Consider the following 15,557-nt stretch of genomic DNA (forward strand, 5'->3'; position numbering starts at 1 on the left):
AAATTTCATATATTGAAAAAAAAACAGACAGAAATGAGAAATGCAGTGACTGAGATTTAAAACAGATTGGATATAATGACCACAAGGATGAAAGAAGCAGAGGAGTAAGTGATATAGAAGATAGAATAATGGGCATCTAGGGGGCGGCTCAGTCTTTTTAGCATCCAACTCTTGACCTCAGTTCAAGTCTTGATCTCAGTGCTATAAATTCAAGCCCCACATTGGGCTCCACACTGAGCGTGAAGCCTACTTAAAAAAAAAAATGAAGATAGAATACTGGACAAAAGAAGCTGAACAAAAGAAAGGCGAATTATGGAACATGAGAATAGACTTAGAGAATTCAATGACTCCATCAAACAAAAACATTTGTATCATAGGAGTCCCAAAGAAAGAGAGAAAAGGAGGCAAAAGGTTTATTTGAGAAAATCACTCAAAACTTCCATAATCTGGAGTAGCAAACAGACATCCAAATCCAGGAGGCAGAGAGAACTCCATCAAAATCTACAAAAACAGGCCAATACCAATACATGTTGTAGTTAAATTTGCAAAATACAGTGATAAAAAATCCTAAAATCAGCAAGAAAAAAGAAGTCCCTAACCTATAAGGGAAGACCCATAAGGCTAGCTGCAGATCTCTCCACAGTACCTTGGCAAGCTTGAAGGGAGTGGCATGGTATATTCAAAGTGCATAATGGGAAAAATCTGCAGCCAAGTATATTCTGTCCAACAAGCCTATCATTCAGAATAGGAGGAGAGATAGTTTCCCAGATAACAAAAACTAAAGCGGTTCATGACCACTAAACCAGCCCTACAAGAAATATTAAAGGGGACTCTTTGAGTGGAAAGGAAGGACCAAAAGTGACAAAGACAAGAAAGAATCAGAGAAAATCTCCAGAAACAACAACAAAACCAAGTAATAAAATGGCACTAAATACATATCTATCAGTAATTACTCTGAATGTAAATGGACTATACACTCCAATCATAAGACATAGGGTGTCAGAATGGATAAAAAAACAATAGGGGCTATCAATATGCTGCCTACCGGAGACTCATTTTAGACCTAAAGACACCTGCAGTTTGAAAATGAGGGATGAAGAAGCATTTATCATGCAAATGGATATCAAAAGAAAGCCAGAGTAGCAATAAGCTAGAGATATCAATATTCATTGATATCTATATCAAACTAGACTTTAAAACAAAGAGTGTAACAAGAGATGAAGAAGAGTACTACATCATAATAAAGGGGTCTATCCACCAAGAATATATAACAATCATAAATGTTTATGCACCCAAAATGGGAACACCCAAATATATAAAATTCATGGGGTGCCTGGGTGGTTGAGTCGCTTAAGTGTCTGACTCTTGATTTCAGCTCAGGTTGTGAGCTTATAGTTTGTGAGATTGGGTCCCACATCAGGCTCTGCACTGACAGCATGGAGCCTGCTTGAGATTCTCTCTCTCTCTGCCTCTCTCTCTTTGTCCCTCTCCCTCTCTCTCTCTCTCAAAATAAACATTTTGTAAAAATAAACAATAAAACAATTCATAACAAACATAAAGGAGTTCATTGGTAATAATACAGTAATAGTAAGGGACTTTAATACCCCACTTACATCAATGGACAGATCATCTAAACAGAAAATCAACAAGGAAACAATGGCTTTGAATGACACACTGGACCAGAACATTCTATCCTAAAGCAGTAGAATACACATTCTTTTCAGGTGCACATGGGACATTCTCCGGAATAGATCACTTACTAGGTTGCAAATCAGGCCTCAACAAATACAACAAGATTGAGATCATACCATGCCACTTTTCTCACCACGACGCTATGAAACTTGAAGTCAACCAGAAGAAAAAATTTGAAAGAGCAAAAATACATGGAGGTTAAAGAACTTGCTACTAAAGAATCAATGAATCAATGAGGAAATCAAAGAAGAAATTAAAAATAAATGGAAACAAATGAAAATGAAAACACAATGGTCCAAAACCTTTGGGATGCAGCAAATTGATCCTAAGAGGGAGCTATACAGCAATACAAATCTACCTCAAGAAGCAAGAAAAATCTCAAATAAACAACCTAACCTTTCACCTAAAGGAGCGAGAAAAAGAACAATAAATGAAGCCTAAACCCAGCAGAAGGAAGGAAATGATAAAGATTGGGGTAGAAATAAATGATATAAAAAATAAAAACAAAACAATAGAACAGATCAATGAAACCAGGAGCTGGTTCATTGAAAAAATTAATAAAACTGATAAACCCCTGGCTGGACTCATCAAAAAGAAAAAAGAAAAGACCCAAATAAAATCAGAAAGGAGAGAGGAGAAATAACAACCAACAACACAGAAATACAATTATAAAAGTATGTAATGGAAGTGTATATGCCAACAAATTGGACAATCTAGAAGAAATGGATACATTCCTAGAAACATATAAACTACCAAAACTGAAACAGGAAGAAATAGAAAACTTGAACAGATCAATAACCAGCAATGAAGTTGAATCAGTAATCAAAAATCTCCCAACAAACAAAAGTCCAGGGATAGATGTCTTCACAGGCAAATTCTACTAAACATTTAAAGAGTTAATACCCGGGGTGCCTGGGTGGCTCAGTCGGTTAAACGTCTGACTTCAGCTCAGGTCACGATCTCGCGGTCCGTGAGTTCGAGCCCCACGTCGGGCTCTGGGCTGATGGCTCGGAGCCTGGAGCCTGCTTCCGATTCTGTGTCTCCCTCTCTCTCTGCCCCTCCCCCGTTCATGCTCTGTCTCTCTCTGTCTCAAAAATAAATAAAATGTTAAAAAAAATTAAAAAAAAATAGTTAATACCCATTCTTCTCAAACTATTCCAAGAAATACAAAAGGAAGGAAAACTTAATTCATTCTATGAGGCCAGCAATACCCTGATACCAAATTCAGACAAAGACCCCACTAAAAAAGAGAACTACAGGCCAATATCCCTGGTGAACATGAATGTAAAAATTCTCAAGCAAGTACTAGCAAATCGGATTCAACAGTACATTAAAAGTATCATTCACCATGGTCAAGTGGGATTTATTCCCGGGTTGAAAGTGTGGCTCAATTTTCACAAATCAGGGGCACCTGGGTGGCTCAGTCAAACATCCAACTCTTGATGTAGGCTCAGGTCATGATCTCACAATTCATGAGTTTGAGCCCTTCATTGGGCTCTCCATTACAAGCAGTGGAGCCTGCTTGGATTCCCTCTCTCTTCCTCTCCCTGTTTACCTCCCCTGATCTCTGTGAATATCAAAATAAATAAACCTTTATTTTAAAAAAAATTTTTTTTAACGTTTTATTTATTTTTGAGACAGAGAGAGACAGAGCATGAATGGGGGAGGGGCAGAGAGAGAGGGAGACACAGAATCGGAAGCAGGCTCCAGGCTCCGAGCCATCAGCCCAGAGCCTGACGCGGGGCTCGAACTCACAAACCGCGAGATCGTGACCTGAGCCGAAGTCGGCCGCTTAACCGACTGAGCCACCCAGGCACCCCAATAAACCTTTAAAAAAATATTTGCAAATCAATCAATGTGATACACCACATCAATAAAAAAAAGGGTAAATACCGTACGATCCTCTTAATAGAAACAGAAAAAGCATTTGACAAAGTACAACATCCAATTCATGATAAAAACCCTCAACAAAGTTGGTTTAGAGGGAACATACCTCAACATAATAAAGGCCATGTATGAAAAGTCCACAGCTAATATCATCCTCAATGGGGAAAAACTGAGAACTTTTCTCTAAGGTCAGGAAAAAGACAGGGATGTCCATTCTCATCATGGTTTTTTTTTGTTTTTTGTTTTTTGTTTTTTGTTTTTTTTAACAAACTGCTGGAAGTTCTAGCCTCAGCAATCAGACACCAAAAAGAAATAAAACAGCATCCAAAGTCAAACTTTCACTATTTGCAGATGACAGGATGCTTTACATAGAAAACCCAAAAACTCCCCCCAAAAGTTGCTAGAACTGATATACAAATTCACTAAAGTCACAGGATACAACATCAGCATACAGAAATCTGTTGCATTTCTATACACCAATAATGAAATAGCAGAAAGAGAAATCAAGGAATCAATCCCATTTACAATTACACCAAAAACCATGAGATACCTAAGAATAAACCTAACCAAAGTACAGGTGAAAGACCTGTACTCTGAAAACTATAAAACACTGATGAAAGAAATTGAAGATGACACAAACAAGTGGAAAATCACTCCATGCTCCTGGATTGGAAGAGCAAATATTGTTAAAATGTCCACGCTACCCAAAGCAATCTACACATTTAATGCAATCCCTATCAAAATACCACCAACGATCTTCACAGAGCTAGAACAAACAATCCTAAAATTTGTATGGAACCACAAAAGACCCCAATAGCCAAAGCCACCTTGAAAAAGAAAAGCAAAACTGGAGACATCACAATTCCAGACTTCACGTTATATTACAAACTTGTAATCACCAGGACAGTAAGTATGGTACTGGCACAAAAACAGACACATAGATCAATGGAACAGAATAGAAAACCCAGAAATGAACCCACAACTATATGGTCAATTAGTTTTCAACAAAGCAAGAAAGAATATCCAATGGGAAAAAGATAGTCTCTTCAATGGATGGTGTTGGGAAAACTGGATAGCAACATGCAAAAGAATGAAACTGGATCACTTTTTTACCACCACACACAAAAATGAATTCTAAATGGATTAAAAACCTAAATATGAGATAGAAAACCATTAAAATCCTAGATAACAGAGGGAGTAACTTCTTTGACATCAGCTGTAGTGGCTTCTTACTAGATATGTCTCCTGAGGCAAGGGAAACAAAAGCAAAAATGAACTATTAGGACTTCATCAAAATAAAAACCTTCTGCACAGTGAAGGAAACAATCAACAAAACTGAAAGGCAACCTATGGAATGGGAGAAGATATTTGCAAATACCATATCTGATAAAAGGTTAGTATCCAAAATATATAAAGAACTTATACAACCCAACACCCCAAAACCAAATGATCCAATTAAAAATGGGTGAAAGAGAGGCACCCGAGTGGCTCCGTTGGTTAAACATCTGACTTTGGGTCAGGTCATGATCTCACCGTTCGTAGGTTCGAGCCCCATGTTGGGCTCTGTGCTGATAGCTCCGATTCTGTGTCTCCCTTTCTCTCTGTTCCTCCCCCACCTGTGCTCTCTCTCTCTCAAAAATAAACATTAAAAAAATGGGTAGAAGGCATAAATAAACATTTTACCAAAGAAGACATCCAGATGGCCAACAGACACATGAAAAGATGCTCAACATCACTCATCATCAGGGAAATACAAATCAAAAGTACAATGAGATACCACCTGATACCTATCAGAATGGCTAAAATGAACAATGCAAGAAACAACAGGTGTTGGCAAGGATGTATATAACGGGGAATCCTCTTACACTGTTGGTGGGAATGAAAACTGGTGCAGCCCCTCTGGAAACCAGTATGGAGGTTCCTCAAAAAGTTGAAAATAGGACTACCCTACAGTCCAGCAATGGCACCACTATGTATTTACCCAAAGAAATAAAAAATACTGATTTGAATGGACACATGCACCACAATGTTTGTAGCGGCATTATCAACAATAACCAAACTATGGAAAGAGCCCATGTCCATACACACACACACACACACACACACACACACACACACACAAATGCACACACACATACACACAGAATATTACTTGATGATCAAAAAGAATGAAATCTTGCCATTTGCAACAACATGGATGGAACTAGAATGTATCATGCTAAGTGAACTGTTAGAGAAAGACCAATACCAAATGATTACAATCATATGTGGAATTTAAGGACCAAAACAGATGAAAATGTGAAGGAAAAAAAAAGGCAAACCAGGAAACAGACTCTTAACTGTAGAGAACAGGTGAGGATTACTGGAGGGGAGGTGGGTGAGAGTCTAGGTTAAATGGGTGATGGGTTAAGGAAGGCACTAATAGTGATGAGCACTGGGTGTCGTATGTAAGTAATGAATCATTAAATTTTACATTTGAAACTAATACTACCGTGTATGTTTACTAACTGGAATTTAAATAAAAACTTGAAAAAAAAAGCATAAGTTAGTTTTACTTTTATAAAAATAAATAAATGAAATGCAGTATACTTAGAGTTGATTCACTCTTGTTGAATTCCTTGATTTATTATTATTTGTAAAAAATTTAGAGGATTTGCCTAGCTCCATTACTTTGGAACTACTTTCATTGATACCTCTCACTCCCTTATATAAATGTATATATTTATGCACATTTATCTCAGCCTAGGACTACCAATAATTAAAGACTATAATTGTTCCATTCTATACTTTATAAATTATTTTAGTTTATTTCATGAGATTCCTCCTACGGTCATGAATTATTGAGGAAATACAGAATTATTAATGAAAAGTATCTAAGATGTAGATTGTTTACACAGCTTTATAGATTTGGGTATGAATAGTAAATGTATAATGGAAGATTACCCAAATGACTCCTAGAGGATATGCTAAAATGAGATTCCAAGAAGGATGAGTAAAAGCAATCTTTTAAATATCTAGTCAAACACAACTTTGAATAACGTGCATAAAATTTAACACCCACAAAAAACATTCAGAACCACGTAGAGTGCAATGATAAGGTTTTGTTTGTTCGTAATTTAGTTTTTATTTTTTGAACTAACATTAGGAACCAGAAAAATAGAAGTACTCCATACAAATATATACTGTCATCTGACTAAAAGACATAAAAATATAGACCATTGTGACATTTAATTTTAATAACTTAGTGCATGCATTTTAACAATACTATTGAAAATAGTAATTGGACTTATTAGGTGACAGACCCAAGGTTACAGTATATCAGGAGTCAGAGCAAAGGGAGTAGTAGTAACAAAAACAACAAAAGTTGCATTCTTTTTGTGCTTATTATGTTCCAGACCAGTGTTAGATGCTTTAGCCCTTAAAATCACATGCCTTATGGCAGGGGATCTTTATCTTTTGACAGATGGAGGAAATTGAGACAGAGAGAGCCAAAATAACTTGTCCAAAGTTAGATGGTTATTTACAGAGACTGTTTGAGTCCAAGCGGTCTGGTCCCAGAACCTGTGCTCTTAATTGCTATGCTGCACCATCATTAGTTAGAGACATGCCTATAGATCGTGTTTGTCAAATGCCACAAGTGCTAACTTATTTATATAATCTTTTTTTTAATTCTTTTTCAGATAGGTTAATGCAAGATAAGTTCCATGGACAAAAAAATTCAAATAAAAAGGGCAAATCAGTAAGTAGATTGATAGATCATTTAAAAATCATTAATATTTTACATTGTTTTGAATTAATTACTGATATTATTCTGTCATCAAGCAAGCATATGCATTATTATGAATCTGTTATAAATAAAATTTATTATATATTTATCCTATATATTTATCATATAAAAATCTATAAATTATTATAAAGCACTATAAACAACATTAACTTTAGCAGGCTACACTTCTGAATTCTTTACTTCTGCTTCCCCCCATATATCTGTTGCTTAGTGGGCAACTCACAATAGCACTAGGGAAGCATAGACCACCTCTGCCCATCTGTTTTGATATAAATAGTTTTAAAGAAGCCATTCTCATCTCTTTTGTCCATTAATACTTGAAATTAATTATAATGGATTCCTCTTCTGCGTCTTGAAAATAGCAGTAAGTATTGCAGAAATGGAACAGGGGATGTGTGACTTAGAACAACCAGGCAAGAAAGAAATACTGACATGGAAGGTGAGAAGAGAAATAAAATTTTGGTCTACTTCCTATTTTACATTCAGTAGGTAAGAATCATCTCTCACAAGGGGAAAGAATCAAAGTGCTTTTCCTTGTAATTTTTAATGACTAACTGACTCCTTAATCCAAGACATTGGAACCCCCTACTAATATTTTTTGTAGATAGTAGGATTTGGTATATGAATATCTTGAACTTAAAAGACCTTACAGTGAAGTAGCAGAAAGACTCATTTGGAGTAAACCATTATATATACAGTAACATAATTGTTCTAAGTGAGATAAGTTTACAAAGTACAGCAGGCATAGGCAAAGTAGCATTGACAGTTAAAGATGATTTGACAACTAGCTTCAGATTGAGCCTGACTACATATTAGCTATGGCACTTTAGGTGATTTAGCATATTACCACCAAAGCAATATCCTATCTTTTATACGATATTTGACCATAGTCTTTTCTACATTGGAGTAAGGTATTTATCTTACTTATCTTTTTATCTTCTCACACCTGGAACAGTAGTACAAAGTAGTCACCCAATAGATGTTATATTTTGTCTGCCACATAGATTTTGTCTTTTTGCTGTTATCACTAATAGTTTCTTTCTACCAACTGCTTTGTGACAGCCCCCTAAAAGTATTGGTAGTGTTAGGTAAATGACACTCTATAGTTTTTATTCCCAGATATCCTATACTCCTGATCCCCTGTAGATCACTTGCAGCCAAGGCCAAAGGCCACCTGTGGATGTGAAGAACTGCATGCCACAACTTCCCAAGACTCTAGATTGGAGGCAGTCAAGGCCCATGTGGGGACTGGTGTATTCAACTCAGCTAAAACCCTGTAATTTCTCTGTTAGAAACACAAACACATACACACAATATTTATATAATTTATATGCAAAAGCTCATCACTGTATAAAAAAAGATAAAGGATAAAGGAAAAAGAATTATCATGGCATTAGGAAGAGGCATGGTGGAGGAGAAAGAACAGCCTTCATTTATACCATTAAAGTAGGAATCAAGATGAGATTATCCTGTAAATCCTAGGGTAAGGACATCCCAGATTATCTTCACAAATCTGTAATCTGGTAATACTACTGTTTAAAGTAAAAAAAAAAAATAGGGGTGCTTGGGTGGCTCAGTTGGTTAAGCATCCGACTTCAGCTCAGGGCATGATCTCATGGTCCATGAGTTTGAGCTTGCATCAGGCTCTGTGCTGACAGCTTGGACCCTGGAACCTGCTTCTATTCTGTGTCTCCCTCTCTCTGCCCCTCACTCTGCTTGCACTCTGTTTCTCTCTCTCTCAAAAATAAATAAACATTAAAAAATATTCTAAAAAATAAAAAAATTAAAAATAAAGTAAAAAAAGTGTTACTATAAAAGCATTGAGAAATTAAATAGTAGTGCTAAAGGAACCTACAAACATTCAAAAGCTTTATATTAAAATGAAGAGACTTCAGTTTGGACAAGATGGAATAACCCCATTCCTCCTAGATTCTTCCCATCACAACTAAAAATATATATACCTTTAACAAACAAGCATAAGAAATCTCTGAAACAAAGAAAGAAGGAGGTAGGCTTCCTGGGGATCTGAGGACATGGTGTGAGTTTTCTAAGTTTCCTTATTTGTTCCTAATATATTCTGAACAGGACACTGCAGAAGCCTGCAACTAGAAGCTGCCAATAGGCACAGACTAAAGCTCCAAGGAAAGCCTGTTCCCTCTAACCAAGAAACCCAGAAAGGGGTAGGCTAACAGCAGTAAACTGTTTTATCAATGCCTGCCCTACTCCAGCCAAACTCCAATGAAAAAATTACACTCCTCTCCCAGCACATGGTTTCAGTGGATACAAGTAGGAAGTTGATCTTTTATCTCATACTCCACCCTTACCCCTGGTAAACAGGTGGCACACTGTGGTTTCCCCATTAGGTGGAAGTAAGACTGAGCAGGCAGCTGTTCTGCTATCTCCACCCAGCAGAACAAGGCAATACTCCGATATCCCTTGATAGGATAGTGTTGGTGGGGCTAAGCTAGAAGCTGATCTTCTCATCCCCTGGCTTGTGAAAGTAACCAATACTCTGATTCTAGCACCAGGGCGGTATCAGTTGGGTCCAATAGCCAACTGAGCCTCCATCCACACTTAGTAGCAACAAAATTTAATGAGGCTGTGTAATGGAGTCTTGGCTAGCACTAGTTTTTCCCTTGCCCCCTATGTCAGTAGGATCCAGTAGGGAATTGAGCCTCCATCCCCACCTGACATCAATGAGGCAAAACTAAGCAGTGGGGAGACAGGCTACTTGGCACTCTGTTTCTCCTTCCCCAATCCCTGGTGTCAGGGGGCTTAGTGGAGAGATGATATTATACCCACATTGGAGGTAAACACCCACATTGGAGGTAAAATGTGGTTCAAGTGGCTGCCTCACTTTCATTGAGAAGGTGTTATCAGAGTCAGGGAGGATGCTTAATGTTCATTCTATTTGTCTTCAATAAGACAGTATGAGTCATTGCCCCACTTTTGCTGGGTGGTGTCAGGGATACCTGGTAGGAAGCTGAACATGTACATCCACCTGGCTGGCCCCATGCTACATCCCAACAGGGTGACTTCCTGCTAAAAATTGTTCTGGGGGGCACCTGGGTGGCTCAGTCAGTTAAGCATACAACTCTTGATTTCTGCTCAAGTCATGATCTCACGGTTTCATGAGTTTGAGCCCCACATCAGGCTCTGTGCTGACAGTGCAGAACTTGTTTGGGATTCTCTCTCTCCCTTTCCTTGCCCCTCCCCTGCTCGATTTCTCTCTCTCTCAAAATAAATAAACTTAAAAATACATTTTTTAAAGAATCCAGGTTCTCATAATATAAGATCCTATGTATCCAGGATATACTTGAACATCATTTTTCATACCAGGAACCAGGAAAATCACAACATAAATGAGAAAAGATAATCAAAAGATGCAAACACCAAGATGAATCATGTTAAAATAACTGACAAGGAGTTTAAGCAATCACCATAAAAATGCTTCACCAAGCAATCAGAAGTTCTCTTGAAACAAAAATTATCAGCACAGACATAGAGGTTGTAGAAAAGATCAGTGGAAAGTATAGAACTGAAAAAGGCTAACCAAAATAATAATCTCACTTAAAGGGCTTAATAGTAGATTGGAGATGACAGAGGATAGAAGCAGTGAATTTAAGAAAATACCAACAGAATTTACACAGTCTAAGCAATAGAAAGAAAACAAACTGAAAAAAATTAACAGAGTTTTAGGGACCTCTTGATCAATAGCAAAAGAGTTAACATTCATATTATTGGAGTTCCAGAAGGATTGGAGAGGGGAGAGGGACAGGGAGAGAGGGAGAAGGAGGAAAAAAGGGAGGAGGAAGTGGAGGAGGAGGGGGAGAGGAGAAGCAGAAAAAGAAATGAAAGAGCAAGAGTATTTAAAGGAGATAATGACTGAAAACTTCTCAAATGTGGTGGAAGACATAAACCTAATAGATTCAAGAAGCTGAGCAAGTCTCAAAGAGGATAAATCCTAAGAAATCTACACCAGGTCACATCATCATTGCACATTTGAAAACTAAAGAAAAAAAAAACACCTTGAAAGCAGTCATAGAGAAACAATGCATTATCTACAGGGGAATATCTATTTGAATGACAGTGATTTTCTCATCTAAAGTTATGGAGATCAGAAGGAGGTGGCACAACATTTTTTCAAGTACTGAAAGAGAAGAACAGGCAATTCTACACCTGGGAAAAATATCCTTCAGAAGTGACAGAGAAATGAATACATTCTCAGATAAAGGAAAACGAAGAGAACTTGTTGGTAGCAAACAGATCCTTAATGAATGGCTAAAGGAAAGTCTCTAGGAAGGAAGGAAGAAAAGAAAAAGAAATGAAAAAAGAAAAGAAAGAAAATAGAGAAGGCTTGGAACTTCAGAATTAAAAGAACATGAGTGGGCAAATATTACAGACTATCCTCCTTCTCATGAGTTTTAAGATGTTATGGTCAAAGCAAAGATTATAACACCATCTACTTGATCCACGTTGTAAGCAGAGGAAATAATTAAGACAATAATATTCTAAAAGTGAAGGGGCCTAAACAGGAGTAAGATTTCTATACTTCACTTGAACAGGTAAAATATCAATAGCAGTAAATTGTGATGTTATGTAAATATAATACCACGACTAATGAAACTATAAAAAGCAATATACTCAAAAACAGCATAAATAAATCAATGTGGGATTCTAAGAAATATTAATCAACCCATAAAAAAACAATAAAAAAGAGAAACAGAGGAATGAGAAATAGAGGAAACAAACAGAAAACAAATAAATAATAAAATGGCAGCCTTAAGCCCAAATATGTCAGTAATTACTTCAAATATAAGTGGTCTAAATACACTATTTAAAAGAGTTGGCAGTGTGAATAAAAAATGTGACCCAACATTATGTATTGTATAGGAAATAACATAAAACTTACATATTTGTTTTTAACAAAAGCAAAAGAATGGGAAAAGATATGACATGCAAACATTAATCATAAAAAACAGCAATGGCTGTATTAATATTGGATAAACTAGATAGACATTAGAAAATTACTAGAGACAAAAAAGGATGCTATATAAAAATAAAAGTATCAGTCCACCAGGAAGACATAGTAACCCTAAAGTAACAGGGCCTAAAAATATATAAGACAAAATTTGATAAAGCTGAAAGAGGAAATAAAATCCATAGTTAATTGGGTATGTCAACAGCCCAGTCTCAGTAATTTATAATTACTAGACAGAAAAAAATCAGCTAGTAAAAGACCTGAACAAAAAAAGCCAACAAGACCTGGCACTCTGCCCAACAACAGAATACACATTGTTTTCAAGTGCTCATGCAACATTTAGATTTTATGGACCACATCATGGATCATAAAATCAACTTCAGCAAATTTAATATAATTGAAACCATATGAACTTTTATTCTCTGACCACATTGGAATATAGAGGGCTGAAGGAACTTGGGGGCTGATCAAGGAAAAAGATGACCATAAGGTGGCTTTAGCACACACATGCCTTATTTGAGTGACACTTTAATAGGTTTGAATGTGGGGGGAAGTCCCTCACAGCATGAGACCATCCAGAGGCTATAGAACAGAGGCCACCACTTCCACATAGCATGGAAATTCCTGGGTGACAGGGTTATTGGAGAGGTGGTTACATATCTAGGTCATTTCACTCAGCAGGGAGTCTCAGGGTCAGAGAAGTCTAAAGGGCAGCAGGGACTAGAGGTCTTTATATACCCAGGGTTTATCTTATCTATGGCTAGCATATGTTAGGCACAGTTTCATATGGTATGCAAAGCAGGTGGGCTTTAAATAGCTAATTTGGGTTATTTTTATTATTTTATTATTTTTAAATGTTTATTTTGAGAGAGCACATGCAGGGGGAGGAGGAGGGAGAGAGGAGAGAGAGAATCCCAAGTAGGCTCCATGCTATCAGGGCAGAGCGTGACATGGGGCTTGATCCCATGAACCATGAGATCATGCCCTGAGCTGAAATCAAGATTTAGATGCTTAACTGACTAAGTGGCCCAGGCACCCCTATTTGGGTTATTGTTAAAACCATTGGATGTACACAAGTTTTAGTTTGGCGCTGGCAGGCTTTTGAGCTAATGGGTCTCAGCCTGTTTTGAAGAGGTAAACAACCTGGAGGGTGGAAGTATGTAGAAGCCATCTTTGGGTCATTTACATAGCATGGAATCAAACTAGAAATCAACAACAGAAAGACAACAGAAAAGCCTCCAAAAGCTTATAAATTAAACAACACACTTCTGTATAATCTTCAGGTAAAAGAAGTCTCAAATGGAATAAAAAATACATAGAACTGAGTACAAAAGAAAATATAACATATCAAAACTGATAAGACATAGTTAACACAGCCATTGAAAGGAATGTATAGCACTAGATGCATACACTAGAAGATGAAGACTGTCAAATAAATAATCTAAGCTCTCATCTCAAGAGCTTAGAGAAAGAAAGGCAAACTAAACCCAAAGCAAGGAGGACGAAGGAAATAATAAAGATAAGAGCAAATATTAATGAATTTGAAAACTAGAAAATAATAGAGAAAATCAGTGAAACAAATGAAGGTGGCTCTTCAAAATCAACAAAATGAATAAACCTCTAATAAGAATGGCAAAAATAAAAAGAGAAAAGATGCAAATCACCAACATCAGGAATGAAATAGAGTATATCATTGTAGAATTAAACAGATAAGAAGGAAATGCTGCCCAGAAATTTAGGCTCATATATTTGACAACTTAGAAGAAGTGGACCAAGTCCTGGAAAACCACACACTATCCATGTCAATTAAGATGAATTAATCAGCCTGAATAGTCTTACAGCCATTAAAAAAAAATTGAATTGGTAATTAAAAGCTCCTGGAAAAGAAGTGTCCAGGCACAGATGGTTTCACTGGAGGATTTTACCAAGCAGTCAAGAAAGAATTAACACTAATTTTACCCAATCTATTTCAAAAAACAGAAGACTAAAGAGTACTTCCCAACTAATTTAATGTGGCTATTACCTAAACCAGATAAAGACAAGGAAGGAAGGAAGGCAGGCAGGCAGGAAGGCAGGGAGGGAGGAAAAGAAGAAAGAAAGAAAGAAAGAAAGAAAGAAAGAAAGAAAGAAAGAAAGAAAGAAAGAAAGAAAGAAAGAAAGAAAGAAAGAAGAAAGGAAGGAAGAGGAAGGGGGAAGGAAGGAAAGGAGGAAAGGAAGGGAGGAAAGAAAGAGAAAAGGGAAGGGGGAATGAAGGAAGGAAGAAAAAAGAAAAGAAAGAAAAGGGAAGGGGGAAGAAAAAAGGGATAAAGAAGGAAAGAGGAAAGGAAAGGGAAAAGAAAAAGAAGAGGGAGGGAAGGAAGGAAGAAAAAACTACAAACAGTATTGCTCATGAATTTAGATGCATAAATCCTCAACAGAATATTAGCACACTTATACAGCAAGTATAAAAAAATTATATGCCATGCAACGCTGGTTCCACGTTTGAAAATGAGTCCATGTAATTCATCATATCCAGATGTGCAAGACATGTTCAACATTTGAAAATCAGTCATGTAATTCACCATATCAACAGACTGAAGGAGAAAAATATGATATCAGTTGACACAAAGATTTTTTCACAAAATTCAACATACAATCATGACATAACTCTCAACAAACTATTATAAGGTAACTTTCTCAACTTGATAAAGTGCATCTGCAAAAATCTACAGTTTACATTAACTCAATGGTGAATGCCTGAATGCTCTTCTTCAAAGATAAGGAATAAGGCAATGATATATGCTCTTTTTTAATATAGTACTAGAAGTTTTATCCATTGTAACAAAAAAGAAAAGGAAATAAAAGTCACATAAATTAGAAAAAAAGAAATAAAACTATATTTTCAGATGGAATGGTTGTGTATAAAATAGATTCTAAAAACAATAACAACAATAACAATATGAGAAATAATAAGTGAGATCTGTAAGGTTGGAGGATACAAATTCAAAATGAAAAAATCAGTAGCATTTCTATATACTAACAATGAAAATGTGGAAACAAAAATTTAAAAAACAACATTTACAATAACTCCAAAGAAAATTACATACTTACAAATCAAACAAAGCATGTAAACAATCTGTATGATAAAAATTACAAAATGTTGACAGAAAGAATCGAAGGCCTAAATAAATGGTGGAACATACCATGTTCAGAGATTGGAAGACTCAATAT

At 36.4% G+C, this 15,557-nt stretch overlaps 1 protein-coding gene across 6 annotated transcripts in view; it reads left to right on the forward strand.

Moving 5' to 3' along the window:
- The window catches only part of C2CD6 (C2 calcium dependent domain containing 6), a 153,832-nt gene that overhangs the window by 116,209 nt on the left and 22,066 nt on the right, over positions 1–15,557 (forward strand). For all 6 annotated transcript variants that reach the window (XM_053906297.1, XM_053906309.1, XM_053906302.1 and 3 more), the window contains one exon: positions 7,260–7,318. In XM_053906297.1, the coding sequence (XP_053762272.1) occupies positions 7,260–7,318 (59 nt within the window). The remainder of the gene's footprint in view (positions 1–7,259; positions 7,319–15,557) is intronic.

The sequence above is a fragment of the Panthera pardus genome, unplaced genomic scaffold, assembly GCF_024362965.1.
Source record: "Panthera pardus isolate Hobbes unplaced genomic scaffold, ASM2436296v1 HiC_scaffold_10, whole genome shotgun sequence".
NCBI lineage: Eukaryota > Metazoa > Chordata > Mammalia > Carnivora > Felidae > Panthera > Panthera pardus.